This window comes from Hippocampus bargibanti, linkage group LG11 (genome assembly GCF_051943395.1).
Source record: "Hippocampus bargibanti isolate YZ-2025 linkage group LG11, ASM5194339v1, whole genome shotgun sequence".
Taxonomy (NCBI): Eukaryota; Metazoa; Chordata; class Actinopteri; order Syngnathiformes; family Syngnathidae; genus Hippocampus; species Hippocampus bargibanti.
This window is the reverse complement of record NC_142744.1, coordinates 1,668,261-1,683,719: the sequence shown is the minus strand read 5'-3', so window position 1 is coordinate 1,683,719 and position 15,459 is coordinate 1,668,261. Positions and strand designations below refer to the sequence as shown.

Below are 15,459 nucleotides of genomic sequence, written 5' to 3'. Positions count from 1 at the left end.
ATATATACATCCACATATATATACATATACACATATATATGTATACACGCACACACACACACACACGTATTCATATATACATACCTGTATATGAGGCACTTTCTGTGGGGTGGTCGGGGGTGAGGCAAGCGGATGGGAGGCAGAAGGCGGCGGCGCCCAATGGTGGGAGGCCTGGCTGGGGGGAGGGGGCGTGCTCTGCAGGGGGTAGGGGGACATGTGAGGGTGCGTCGTCGGAACGTTTTGGGTGGGCGGCAATAAGCCGTGGTTGAGGGGCAGGCCTCCGTGCTGACTGACAGGTGGACCTTGGAAAGCGCCGGCAGACGCTTGCATGGGCTGACCACTTCGAGAACTTTGCTGCTGGGGATGGAGGAGATGCTGATCTCCACCTTGGCTGACGGGAGCCTCGTGATGCCCTAAAAAAAACAACATGGAAAGAAATTGTGTCGGGAGAGATCATCGGATAGCGACAAAAATGCTAAATAAGCTGCTGACGGGGAATTACTTATCTATCCAGCTAGCTCGCTATCTATTAGATGTCTATTGGCTAGCTAGCTAGCTACCTGTTGGCTACCTATCCAGCTAGCTAGCTATCTATTAGCTGGCTGGCTGGTTAGCTGGCTCTCTATTGGCTAGCTAGCTGGCTATCTATTAGCTATCTATCCAGCTAGCTAGCGGGCTGATGGCTGGCTATCTATTAGATATCTGTTAGCTAGCTATTTGGCTGGCTATCTATTGGCTAGCTAGCGGGCTGATGGCTGGCTATCAGATATCTGTTGGCTAGCTAATTGGCTGGCTATCTATTAGCTATCTGTCTGCTATCTATCCAGCTAGCTAGTTATGTATTAGCTGGCTGGCTGGTTAGCTAGCTATCTATTAGCTATATATCCTACTAGCTAGCGGGCTGATGGCTGGCTATCTGTTAGCTATCTGTCTGGTTATCTATTAGCTATCAATCCAGCTGGCTAGCTATCTATTAGATATCTGTTGGCTAGCTAGTTGGCTGGCGATATATTAGGTATCTATCCTGCTTGCTAGCAGGCTGATGGCTGGCTATCTGTTAGCTATCTGGCTGCCTATCAATTATCTATCTATTGGCTAGCTATCTATACGCTATCTATTAGCTAGCTATCTGGCTATGTATTAGCTATCTGATAGCTAGCTAGCTGGGCCTGATATGAATGTCAATCAGAAAGTGTACAATGGGTCCTTCCTGGTCTTTTTACATTATGTTGCTCACTTGAGCTGGCTATCTAGCTAACGATCTCGCTGGCTACCTAGCTATTTGCTATCTGTTAGCTATCTGGCTACCTAGCTAGCTATATATATTTGCTATCTATAAGTTAGCTAGCTATTAGTTATCTATTAGCTAGCTTGCTAACTTTGTATCTATTTGAGTTATTCAGGGTTGAGTGAAGGCTGAAAAACTGATCCAGTGACTGTAAAATGACCTTGAGAGTTTTGAAAGGTGCTTACAAATGAAATATATTATTATTATTATTCTTATTCTTAATATTGACCTGGTTGCGTCTGTAGCGAAGGCCGGTTGGAGACCATTTGAGGACAACGTTGCGGTCCCAAGCCGGAATACATCTGGCCCGCGTTGGAGGCCATCCCGTGGCCCGGCTGGTGTTGGTGCGCTTGGGGGGGTCTTTGAGGATGTGCGATGGTATTCGCCGGAGACTGCAGCGTCGTGTACGCCGTCACCTCCGCGGGGACAACCAGACCCGCACTCGGCGGCCGGACCTGCTGGGGAGGCGGCGTCGGGGTTCCCAAAACCCGCATGGGGGACACGGACGAGGGCGACGGGTACGATCCCTGAGCTGGAGGCGCGAGATGGGCTTGGGGTTGATTGGGGGCCTGGGAGTGGCTGAGGGGGTGCATAGGCTGGCCCGGTTGGTTGCGTCTGGTGGGGCGGACCGGGGGGGTATCGCTGGCCGGGTTGCCCGGAAGCCGCCCCGGATCCCTGGTTGAACCTCTGGCCCAGTTGCGCGGGGGGCCCCAGGGCGGGTCCGGGGTTCCCGCCGACGGCGGCGTTGGCGCCGTACTGGGCCTGGTAACTGGGGTACTGCCCACCCCCGAAGCCCCCCATGCCCTGCTGATGCGGATGCGCGGGCTGTCGCGAGGGCGAATGCGGGAATCTTGGCGCGTGGCCCATATTGGGGTAAGCTTGGTTTTGCGTTTGCGGGTGTCCGATTTGCCCGCCCACCATTCCGACGTGACCCATGTAGTGAGACGGGTCCTGGGCGGCTGGGTGAGACATGCTCTGCGGCGGGTAATGTTGGTTTATGCGAGACGCGTTGGACGCGGGTTGACCCGGCATGCCGCCATAGTTGTTTTGGGACATTTGGAAGCCGCTCCCCGCTTGCGCCGCCGCTTGCGGATACGGCGATCTGCTTTGATGCTGTTGCCCCCAAACACCGGCGCCGCCCCCGGGATCGCCCGGGTAACCGTGATGGGCGTTACCCGAGTTCGCCGGGTTGTTGTGGTAGTGGGACGCTAGGCCGTTCATGGTGGCGTTGACGTTCGGCGGGCCCTGACTCGGCCCGTTCTGAGACATCATTCGACCCGCGGCGGCGGCGGTCGCTTCGTAACCCGCGTAGGAGCCGTGGTCGTACATTTGGCCCAATTTGGGCTGCGCCGGTCCGGTACCGAGTAGCATCCCTTGGTGGTAAGCCCGGTTTCCCTGGTGCTCGTGGTTGAGCGGGGGGTTGGTCTGTCGGGGGAGGGCGTTGGATTGGCTCGGGGTCGGCTGCTGAGGGAAGCAGTCGCCTAAAGCGTCCAATCCGTCGGAGAACAGCCCCGCATCGTCCCCAAATAAACTCAGCATGCCGGGGTCCGCCATGCCGGCCGGGCTGGGCCCCCACAGGAGGGACGTCTTTGTGCGGGAAAGCCCTTTACTGCTAGCTTGCTATTCCATGGTCTTCTTCAAAGCTTCCTGACAAGAAATAGAGAGGGGCGTAAGGCACAGTTTTAGGGCAAGGTAGCGCTAGCCAATGTTTACTGCCGTATAAGCCACGCCCCCAATGAATGAAAAAACTTTCCCAAATATAAGGTGCGCCGGTGTATAAGGCACACCCACAATGCAGGGTGTACCATCTATTAGCTATTAGCTATCTATTAGCTGGCTGACTATACATCTGGCTATCTAGCTGGCTAGCTATTAGCTGTTGGTTATCTGTCTATGTATTAGGCTGGCTGCTAGCCGGCTATCTATTACAGTAAAGTCTCGTTATATCGCTGTCGGATATATCGATAGTCCCGGTTATATCGATATTTTTTCGGACTCCCTTGAATATCGATATAACGAGACTTTACTGTACCTATTTATTAGCTATCAATTAGCTAGCTACCAAGGAGTTATTCCTGGTTGAGTGAACGTTGGCACGTCTGGCTGCCGCTGCTCACCCACAGAAAAACGTATCCTGTGACTGTAAAGTGACCATCAGAGTTTTGAAGGCCGCTTATATATGAAATGTGTTATGATTATTATTTTCATTTTCATATTTTAATAAATAGGTAGGCACACCTCCAATGAATGGTGTACCATCCTTTAGCTATTAACTATCTATTAGCTGGCTGGCTACCTGTTGGCCATCTAGCTGGCTAGCTATTAGCTGTCTGTCTATCTATTAGGCTGGCTGCTAGCTGGCTATCTATTACTTATTTAGTAGCTATCAATTAGCTAGCTACCTTTGTATCCGAGTTATTCCAGGTTGAGTGAACGTTGGCACATCTGGCTGCCGCTGCTCACCCGCAGAAAAACTGATCCTGTGACTGTAAAGTGACCTTGAGAGTTTTGAAGGGCGCTTATATATGAAATGTGTTATGATTATTATGTTCAAATTTTCCATATATAAGACGCACCGGACTATAAGGTGCCCGTTCAATATATGAAAACGTTTTTTCAAGTATAATATATATGAATATATACAAGTTTCCTAAATATAAGGTGCACCAGTGTATAAGGCGCACCCCCAATGAATGGTGTATTTTCAAACTTTTTCCATATATAAGACCCACCAGACTATTAAGTGCACGTTCAATGAATGAAAAAAAAAAATCCAAATATAATATATGAATATATACAAGTTTTCCATACATAAGGCGCACCACATTATCAGGCGCTACGGTCGAGGCTGGGGTTTCGAACTACTACTTGAGGAAATGGAGTCGATTTCAAAGACGGAGAACATGGTTGCTGGAATAATGACACTGAAGCTTCGACGTTAGGGGTGGAATGGTTCACTAAAGCCACGGTTTGGTTTGTACGTCACCGTTTTTCGTTCGGTTAAAAAGTGGAAACCAAATAAAACAAACATTCATTCATTTTCCAGACTGCTTTAGCATATAAAGAATTGAATTTAGAGACAGCAACAGAGAGAGATACATAAATATATGGACAAAAACGCCAAATAGCTGGACAGACAGCTATCTAGCTAGTTAGCAATCAAGCAAGCTAGTTAGATAGCGAGCTAGCTCGGGAGCACATACACACTGGGCTGTTGCGTAATAATAATAATAATAATAATAATAATTAATTTCATTTATAAGCGCCATCCAAAACTTTCAACTCCCATCTGTGACGTAAAGAAGCACCGTGGCTAATAGCGTTAATGGCTAATTGGAGTTAGCAATGTTGGTGTGCATTCCTAACAGCGTTACTGCGTGTCTGTGATGTAATATTCTGACACCTGTCATTTTGCTGATATTATATCGCTTTTATGAGTCAGTGAATTACATTTTATTAACAAACAAAACTATGTGTCGCTCCTCCTTATTCGACTGGCTATCTATTAGCTATATGGCTATCTATTAGATATCTATTGGCCAACTAACTGGCTGGCTATCTATTGGCTATATAGCTATATATTTCTATCTGAGTTACTTCCGGCTTGAGTGGACGCTGGCACGTGTGCCTGCCGCTGCTCACCTACAAAAAAACTGATGCTGTGACTGGAAAGTGACTTTGAGAGTTTTGAAAGGCGCTTCGAAATGAAATGTATTATTATTATGATTATTATTAATTATTATTATACAGGTAACATCCGACTTAAAACCGGCTCGACTTACGACCACCTATACTTACGACCATGACCTCCAGACCCAATTTTTTTAATTGTAATCCTACGCCTGGCACCGCAACGCGCTAGAGCTGGCTATCTAGCTAGTTATTAGCTAGCTAGCTTTCTATCTATTTGAATTATTCCAGGTTGAATCAACGCTGGCGCGTGTGGCTGCCGCTGCTCGCCCACAAAAAAATTATCCTGTGACTGGAAAGTGACCTTTAGAGTTTTGAAAGGCACTTAGAAATGAAATGTATTATTATTATTAGCTAGTTATCATCTATCGAGTTAGCTTTCTATCTATTTGAGTTACTTCCGGCTTGAGTGAACGCTGGCGTGTGTGGCTGTCGCTGCTCACCCACAGAAAAACTGACAGTAAAGTGACCTTGAGTTTTGAAAGGCGCTTATAAATTAAATGTATTCTTCTTATTATTATTATTCAAATTATGTTTTACGGAAAGATTGGACAATGTGTATCTGATTCTTCACAAGAGAATATATAATGGGTCACCAGTGCTTTAATATGCTTTTATTTTGAAGGTATGAGGCAGCAGAATGACTGAATTGACTCGTTGACAACGTTTGGGGCTTTCACAACCTGTTGCTACCAACTCCAACACAATAAGATGCTTATAAAACAATTCAGAACGCTAAAAATAAAAAAAAAAAAAACACTCTTAAAATTAACACTGGCGAAAATATATGCTGAGAAATTGATCAAAATTCTCACTTATGTTCCTAGAGATGAAAATAGTTCCTGCTATGCATAGTATAAGATCTAGCATGTTTCTCATGAAAACAATTTCATTTGTTTTGATACAGTGAGACCTCAACTTACGAACTTAATTGGTTCCCAGAGAGAGTGTGTAAGGCGAAAAGTGTGTATCTCAAAAAAAAAATTCCCATAGGAAACCATTAAAATGGGAATAATCCGTTCCCGGGTTTCCATAAAATATACTTTTCAACTAAATAAGCCTAAAAAACTACACACAACATACCTTATTCTATGTATAATAAATGTGCTATTGTATTGTAATGAAAGAAATACACTGCATCGTATCATAAAGTCACTTTATTTACATTTGTGATGGTCATTGATGGCTTGATGGAATGGCGTTGGAGGTCAAAGGGAATTGCTGTTTGGAAAGAGAGGCGCATTACATGTCGACTGTAATTAAAGAAATAAACTGTGCTGTAAAATAAAGTTTTATTGACCTTTTTGATGGTCGTCGATGGCTCATGGAAGGAAAGTCACCTTTCATAAGGACTGTTGCTAACTTAACCTCTGGTGCTGTTCGGTCGTGTGCTTCCGCCGAAGATCACTCCGCCAGCCGTGGTGGGTGTGTATCATGAAAATAGTGCTTATTATAAGGTTTAATTTGCATAAATTTGACGTTTGTAAGACGAAAAGTTAGTAAGTTGAGGTGTTTGTAAGTTGAGGTCTCACTGTACATCCAACCTGCTCAAAATCAACCGCATTTCCTTAGCCGCGAGCTAACGGCCGGTCGTCAGTTTGGCAACTAAACCGCACGTGGCCTCCGGGCGAGTACGGCAGGAAAGGAAATCTCCGCCGTTTCCTCGGCGACGGGAAATGGACAAACAAAACAAAAGTGCGGTAGACAGCATAAAACCTAACGAGACAAACAAAGACTGATCGGTCGCTTCCTCTGGCGGACACCAAACGTCCCGTTAGCGCTTGGGGCTAAGCTGCTCTAATTTTGTACCTTTGTTCCTAAATGGGGCGGGGGGTATCAGGCAGCGTGGAATTATGCTCATGTGGGGGGGGGGTGCGGGATTTAAGACCCGGAAGGAAGGAAAAAAGAGAAAAGGAGGCGGCTTCAAGAGAGAAGAGAAGCAGTCATGCAAGGCAAAAATCTGCTTATTTTACACGCGGCTGCCTCCTTAATGGACATTATGTTGACGTCAAACGTCCCACAATGCAACGTCCTTCAAGATAACCACGGCGAGGGAGCAAACACTCATTTGAGGAAGCGTAACACTTCACAAACAAGTGCAAGTCAAGGCCCGGGGGCCAAATCTGGCCCGCTACGTCATTTTATTCGGCCCACAAAGGCAAATCAAACCTGTGAAATTCCACGCTCATCTATCAAGCTAGCGAATGAGCTAGGGAGCTCTCTTTCTATTTAGCTCGCAGGTGTCAAAGTCAAGGCCCGGGGCCAAATCCGGCCCGCCACATCATTTTATTCGGCCCGCGATAGCAAATCAAGCATGTCAAGTTACAAGATGCGTGCTAAAGTCTGAACCAAAATGTCAAATTGTCCCATTAAAACCACAATAACGGTGATTAAATTTGAAAACTAGTTATTCGTTAATTTGTTACGTGTTCTAAATGTAATACAGTGAGACCTCAACTTACAAACACCTCAACTTACAAACTTTTCGTCTTACAAATGTCAAATTTCTGAAAATTAAACCTTATAATAAACACTATTTTCATAATACACACCCACCACGGCTGGCGGAGTGATCTTCGGCGGAAGCACACGACCGAACAGCACCAGAGGTTAAGTTACCAACAGTCCTTATGGAAGGTGACTCTCCTTCCATAAGCCATCATCGACCATCAAAAAGGTCAATAAAACTTTATTTTACAGCACAGTTTATTTCTTTAATTACAGTCCTCATGTAATGCGCCTCTCTTTCCAAACAGCAATTCCCTTTGACCTCCAACGCCATTCCATCAAGCCATAAATGACCATCACAAATGTAAATAAAGTGACTTTATGATACAATGCAGCGTATTTCTTTCATTACAATACAATATCACATGTATTATACATAGAATAAGGTATGTTGTGTGTAGTTTTTTAGGCTTATTTAGTTGAAAAGTATATTTTATGGAAACCCGGGAACGGATTATTCCCATTTTAATGGTTTCCTATGGGATTTTTTTTTTTTGAGATACACACTTTTCGCCTTACACACTCTGTCTGGGAACCAATTAAGTTCGTAAGTTGAGGTCTCATTGTATGTGGAGGAAACATTTTAATGGCTTCCCCAAATTCATAACGGCCCCCGGGAGGAATCCGGAATGACATTCTGGCCCGCGGCAAAAAAAAAGACTTTGACACCCGTGATTTACGGCCATGTCGCAAATAGACCTACGGGAGCGAAAGATATAAAATATGGACATTAATATCGCCCAAATAGAGCAATATATCGTTTGGTCAAAAAATTGGCCTGATATGAATAATGTCAATCAGAAAGTGTCCTTCCTGGTCTTTTTACATTATGTTGCTCACTTGATAATCATAATAATAATACATTTCATTTCTAAGCGCCTTTCAAAACTCTCAAGGTCACTTTCCAGTCACAGGATATGTTTTTCTGTGGGTGAGCAGTGGCAGCCACACGCGCCAACGTTCACTCAACCCGGAAGTAACTCAAATAGATAGCTAATAAATAAATATTTGAGCTATGTAACTGGCTATCTAGCTAGCGATCTAGCTGGCTACCTAGCTAGCTATCTATTTGCCATCTGCTAGCTAGCTGGCTATTTAACTATCTATATATTTGCTATCTATAAGCTAGCTATCTATTAGCTAGCGATCTAGCTGGCTACCTAGAAAGCTATCTATTTGCCATCTGTTAGCTAGCTGGCTATCTAGCTAGCTATATATTAACTAGCTAGCTAACTTTGCATCTATTTGAGTTATTCGGGATTGAGTGAACGCTGGCGCATGTGGCTGCCGCTGCTCACCCACAGAAAAATTGATCCCGTGACTGTAAAGTGACCTTGAGAGTTTTGAAAGGCGCTTCAAATTCCATCTGAAAAGCAACCTATTTAAAAATCGCATTTTCTGTTTCTATTTATAATTATTTTATTTATTGTATTCTATTTATTATAGTACCTACGCTTGTCTGTGACTGTAAAGTGTCCTTGAGAGCTTTGAAAGGCGCTTAAAATGAAATGTATTATGATTATCATTATTATTAGTATTATTATTATAAATGAAATGTATTATTATTATTATAAAATATGGACTTTTTTGTGTCCATTTTATGACTTTCCCTTTCTGCTAATACGCTTGAATGTGCATGTTGAAAAGCTCCAGGAAGAGGAAGACGTCTAAATCGGGACTCGATTCAAAGGCAATGCGCATACGCATGGCATCAGAGATGTCCACGGCGTGTCTCGTCGCCATTCGGTCCAGAAGGTCCTCGCCGCAGGAGGACGAAGAGGAGGCTGGTTGGCGATTGTGTGTGTGTGGGGGTGGGTGGTGGCAGAAACAGTTGTGAATGTCACCGTGGAGCTCAAGACCCCCGCTAACCTTTTGGTTGGAAATGAAAGGATGAGATTGTGAGCAAGATGGAGATATGATGATTGGAAGGGAGGGCTAGTGGGGGCATAAATGAAAGCGCACGGGTGCGGGCGACAGAAGGACCGAGTGGGCGGGTGGGACGTGGAGCGATAGATGACGGGATGAAAGTGATGGGAGGGAAAACAACAGTCAGGCTTCTTATCTTTGCTACTGTGTGTGTGTGTGTGGGGGGGGGGGGGGGGCAACCCCTACACATGAGCGCAACAGAGCAAATGGACGCATAATTTCCTGTTCGAATAATAATAATAATAATAAGTCCGAATAATTTCTCTTCACGAGCGCGGCGGGCGTGCCGCATCAGAGTATAAGGCGCACCGCCCAATGAATGGTGTATTTTAAAACATTTTCCATATGTAGGTAACTTCCGACTTACGACCACTCGTACTTGCGACCACGACCTCCAGACCCTATTTTTGACATTTTAAGAGGGGGAGTTTGCGAGTCATTTTGAATGGATTTCGATTTACGACCATTTTGACTTACGACCGTTTGGTCGTAAATCGGATGTTACCGGTATAAGGCACACCGGACAATAAGGTGCACCTTCAATGAATGAAAAAAGTTTTCCAAATATAATACAGGTAACATCCGACTTATGACCGGCTCGACTTACGACCACCCATACTTACGACCATGACCTCCAGACCCTACTTTCTAAATTTTTATTCTACGCCTGGCACCGCAACGCGCTAGCAGGCCGGCAACGCGTACAACAATTTTGGCTAGCCAGTCAGCATCTCACTCTCGCACAGCAATCGACCGTGTGATGTAACCACAGGGGGGGGGGGGGGGTTGCGTGTCATTTAGCCTCCGAGTCTCTATTCAACAATTTGAATGGATTTAGACTTACGACCATTTCGACTTATGACCGTTTGGTCGGAACGGATCTCTGTCATAAGTCGGATGTTAACTGTATTTAGTTTTTAGTTGTTGTTTTGGCTTCAAAATGGCGCCGCGACAGTGGGTGCCTTTACAGCAGCTCCCATGTTTTGTTTTTCTACTTCTTTATTTCCTTTCATCACTTTGCTGGTGTGAAATCAAAATTTAACGTTTATTAGTATCGCACGAGAATGCCATGATACGAAAATGATGAGAATGATGCTAACTCTTGAAAATCTCGAGTCGGAATGGAACTCGGTCGTAAGTCGGATGTTACCTGTATATAAATATATACCTTTTCCAAATATAAGGAAGTGACTGAGCTAGCTAGTGACCGAGCTAGCTTGCGCCTGAGCTAACTAGCGTCTAAGCTAGCTAGCAACCGAGCTACCTCACTTGATATATGAGCATGGAATTTCACAAGTTTTGAATTCTATTCAACGAGCTGGCTAATCCCTTACATTACAGTTGCCCAACTCAAGGCCCGGGGGCCAAATCTGGTCCGCCACATCATTTTATTCGGCCCGCAAAAGCAAATCAAGGATATCAACTGCCATGATGCTTTCTCAAGTCCGAACCAAAGTTCCAAATTGGCCCACGTGAACCACAACAACAGTCGTGATTCTTGACTTAAAATTTGAAAACTAATGTATTTCATGTATGTAAGGTGCACCAGACTATAAGGCACACCCCCAATGAATGGTGTATTTTAAAACATGTTCCATATATAAGGCGTATGTATAAGGCACAGGGTCATCTTTTGAAGAAAATCAAGGCTTTTGGGTGCGCCTTATACACCAGAAAATACGGTACACAAGGACAACTCGATTTGGCACAATCAACTTGTGAGATTGTTGACTTTCAGCATGAACAAGACCTCCAGGCAATAAACGCAGTCACACAAGCACTTTTTATTCTGGTCTTTTACCATGAGTTTACATAAGCTAAACAATTAGCATAGTATCTGCGGCTTTTCTTCTGTTAATGACTCTTCGGAATTCCCTTTGACGAAGCGAATTGTAATAAGTGTCGCTAATTCGGACGCCGTGGAGGCAGGATGATGGAGGCTGTGATTATTGAATTAGCCGCGACAAGTCTAGTAGGGAGGAATAGCTCGACGGGGTTAGCTGCTAAACTTGTTGATTGCTAGCTAGCTGCTGCGACGTCTCGACTCGATCCTGTTGATGAGCTCCCGGTGACATCAGCTGGACCGTGGAGGTTTTTTTGGTGAGGTATTCGCCATTTTTCATTGTTTGAAATGTCACGTTTGTTGTAGATAGTTTGTTTTTTACCCCCGATGCAGTAGCATTTGTTATTAGCATTCATTTTCATTGACGTTTTTCTTCTTTTATTTTTAACTCTATGCCTGGCACCGCAACACGGTAGCACGCAGGCAACATGTATGACAATTTTGGCCAGCCAGCATCTCACTCTCGCACAGCAATCGACTGTGTGATGGCACCAGAGGGGGCGGAGTTTGCGAGTCATTTAGCCTCCGAGTCTCTATTCAACATTTTGAATGGATTTCGACTTACGACCATTTTGACTTACGACCGTTTGGTCGGAACGGAACTCGGCCGTACATCGGATGTTACCGGTATTCTGTGGATCCTGGATTTTGAGTGAAAATGCCAAAAACCCTGGCACTGGAGTGAACACGTTTTTGTGCACGTCTGGCAGTGAATGGGTTAATGCATTAACGTCCATAGAAAAAGTAGAAAAGTGACGCGATAAAGTCTGTCTTTGCAATAGTCATCGTCATATCTTCCAGATCTAGTCGTTAACAAATATTTGATTTTTTTTCTATTGAAAATAAGGACCAGGAAGCAAAAAAAATGGCTGCAATTAGGTAAGTTTATCTCATAAAATGTCACCTTTCCAGATGACAACAGAAATAAACATAGTTTATGGTCGAGCAGAAGTAGATCATCGAAAAACACGAACGAGCTGTGCGTTTGCGTGACTTAGCGTCTCAGTACGCTAAGTCAACCATTGCTACGCGTGGCTATGGTTGTTTCTGTGTTGTCTAAGCAACAGTCTCAGGCAATAGAAGAGGTTGAAAAAGTTCTGTTGATTTGGATTAACGAAAAGCAGCAAGCAGGGGACATTGTGAGTGAGGGTATTATCGCTGAGAAAGCAAGGCTACTTCACTCGGATATCATCAAGAGGCATTAACGACCATCACAAAGGTCAATAAGACGACTTTATTATACAGTAGTTTATTTCTTTCATTACAATACAATAGCACATTTATTATACATAAATAAGGTATATTTTGTGTGCTTTTAAGGCTTATTTAGTAGGAAATTATGAACGGATTATTCTCATTTTTAATGGTTTCTTATGGGAAATAAATGTTTGGCAGATGGACTTTTCACCTTACACACACACTTTCTGTGTTTTTGTGTGTTTCAATTCGGGACGAGTAGAAGTTTGTGAAGTGTCTGAGGGACACCAAGGAGAAAGTGTCGTTGAGAGCTTTGAAAGGCGCTTAAAATATAATGTATTATTATTTCTGAGAACCAATTAAGTTCGTAAACTGAGGTATCACTGTGTATAAACAATTACATCCATGTAATAAAGGTGTACCTGTTACTATCTTGAGAAAATATACAAAATATACCAATTGTTTCTTTTCCAACTCTTCTCAACGTGACTAATGCCAGTTTTTTAAAAGCAAGCCTCCAAGGTTACAAGCGCAACTTTGATGAGCGCCCGTAGCATATGCAAATAAAGCAGATAGTCAACTCTTTCTCTGTTTTTTTTAGCTCAGCATAACAAACCAAAGCTAGTTTTCTTGAAAGGGTCTCCATTCATGCCACAAAAAAAAAGAAGAAAAAAAGACCAACGGGAGAAAGAGGTGGTGGTGGTGAACATCTGTTGTGTGTATGTGTGTGTGGTCGGGGCCTCTTATCTCTCCCTCTGTGGCCGCTAAACATGACGAGCTGCCATCTTGGCTCAAACACACACAAGGTAGTAGTGGGGGTAGCGGCTCCAAGCTCCATGGCAGAAAAAAAACAACAACCATGCGGCATATTTTCAACAATGAGAACACTGCCTTTGGCGTTTTATTTCACATTACACTTTGTTTCTGGGATAGCGTTTGTTTGTGAATAAGCCAAAGTTGCTCGAGCGCCGCAGTGACCATTACGCAAGTTGAGCGATTAGAGAACATAATGGGGGTGGGGGGGGGGGGGTCGCCTAGGCGGTAGCCGAAATAAAGCGCTACCGCAACAAAAATATATAAATATATATATTTAACAAGATACGCTCCAGATAAAGTAGTTAAATCGGTTACACCAACGGCAGACGAGCACCACCGGCAGGTGTTCGTCACCGCAGTTTAGTCCGAGTAGCAAGTGTACCGATAGCCAAACTTAGTCGACGGCTTGATTCGAACATCATAAAAAGTGACACAAAACACACACAAAAAGACAACACGAATATATATAAGCAACTCCGAACTCACCTAAAAGTAATCTAAATGCGAATAAAAGTTAACTTTACTTGCTCTGGAGTGAAGCATCCTTCTGATAAGCGCCCCGTGAGCAGGTTCCAAACTAGCTTAGGGGGCTAATAAGTACACAATGAAGATGAGGGCTGGCTAATACGTTAGCCCAACTTGTGTGTCCTAGCATTGGGCTAACCTCCAGCTAGCGAGGCTAATTAGCCTATCAAGCGGCGTTTCGCACGTCGTTCCCAACACAGCAACGAGCGTCGTTATGTATGTGGAGGGGGAGACGTTTCCCTTCGCGTGTCGGCGATGAAAAAAACAACATGGTAGATTTCGGGTATTATTAACGGCGTTTAAGTTGGTCAAAAGCGAGATAAAACAACGTGAACTACGCGGTTAATGTGGATGACCGCTTGGCCTCACAATTCCCCCTCCTCTCTCCGTCCCTCCCGTCCAATAAATCTAGCGACTACTACGACCACTTCACATTGCCTCCCCCCCTTTCGTCAAATGCCGGCAATATTTCGATGGAAATCAAAGTTGTGCGAAGTAAAGTTGACGAAGAAATATGTTCCAATCACCCAATACGTCATTTTTGGTGATTTGTACGCCGGGAAGCTCCCAGTTGAGATTGGCTTCAATGAGTCGGCCAGTGACTCACCTCTACGCTCGAGCCACCTCGTGTCTCCTGAAAGCTCAACACAATTAGCTAACTATGCTAACACCCATACTTCAACGAAGTACATTTTGCAATATGAATAAAAAATAAACCCAACGAGACAGAGAGAGAAGAAGAGAGCCCCATCGTTTCGCCCCGAGAAAAAAAAAGCTTTCCACTTTCAAGGAACTATCGCAAAGTGACTTGGCCGCGCGTGTGTTGGGTGTCCGAGTGTGCGATTAGAAAGCTAAACTTGCTATTGTTAGCATGTCGGCATGGTCGATACGCGGACATTCAATGATTTAACTGTCGAAATTAAGAAATAAAAGCAAGGCGAGAATAGATGCATCGCCCGGATTACACGATTCCACCCCCGTGAGCTATCCTCGAATCAAACTGCAACCTTCTCTCACGCTCAGCGAGTCCGTTCGCGTTCAAAAGTACCGAAAACTTACAATACACCGAATGGAAACGCGTCTCATTCATCAATACTGGGTTCGCATTAACTACTATAAAAAGTACCGATTGTGGGCTGTGGATTTTTTTTTTATTTAATGTGAATACAAAATCGTCTTACCCCGAACAAGCTCGGCCACTTCAGTGTTCTTCTTTTTCCTCCTGTTTTTTCTTAATCAAATGAAATCCTCGTTAGTATCTCCGTTTCCGCAAAAGGAGGGGGGGGGTCACCGTGGTCCTTAGCGGTTTTCAAAAGATAGACTCAGGGGTGGAAAAAAAGTTGCATTTGAAGATTTCTCGTGATTTATATCTCCGGTGGGTCTTGCATCTGCGACCTCGCCGACGAATGCGCGTTGCGCTTCTCTCCTTTGTTGCTAATTTTCACTCAAATCGAGTTTAATCCGATCGATTCCCTCGACTAGTGGTCGGTCGGTCGGTCGCGTTCCGAGTCCTTCCTTCCCCCCTTCCAGACACTCGCTCACCTTCCCCTCGGCCGGGGGTGCGCGCTCCCGAGGACCTCTCATACAGATAAACAGGCTGCGTGCGCGGTCACTGACCCCGTCGTGCCCGGATGACGATTTTGGGGAGAGTGGCTCGGTTGTAGCG

The 15,459-nt window shown here is 44.6% G+C and overlaps 1 protein-coding gene across 3 annotated transcripts in view; it reads right to left on the bottom strand.

Moving 5' to 3' along the window:
- chd7 (chromodomain helicase DNA binding protein 7) overlaps positions 1-15,372 on the bottom strand; it is a 79,860-nt gene extending 64,488 nt beyond the window's left edge. Inside the window, exons 1-3 of one of the 3 annotated variants that reach the window (XM_089007863.1) lie at positions 14,975-15,372; positions 1,518-2,935; positions 85-413 (exon numbers count right to left, since the gene is read on the bottom strand). In XM_089007863.1, coding sequence (XP_088863989.1) covers positions 85-413; positions 1,518-1,881 — 693 coding nt within the window. In that variant the 5' untranslated portion in view covers positions 1,882-2,935; positions 14,975-15,372. Of the gene's footprint in view, positions 1-84; positions 414-1,517; positions 2,936-13,754; positions 14,138-14,974 lie in introns of those variants that run through there. The other 2 variants (XM_089007864.1, XM_089007865.1) reach the window with 2 other exon arrangements.
- Positions 15,373-15,459: the final 87 nt, after the last annotated feature.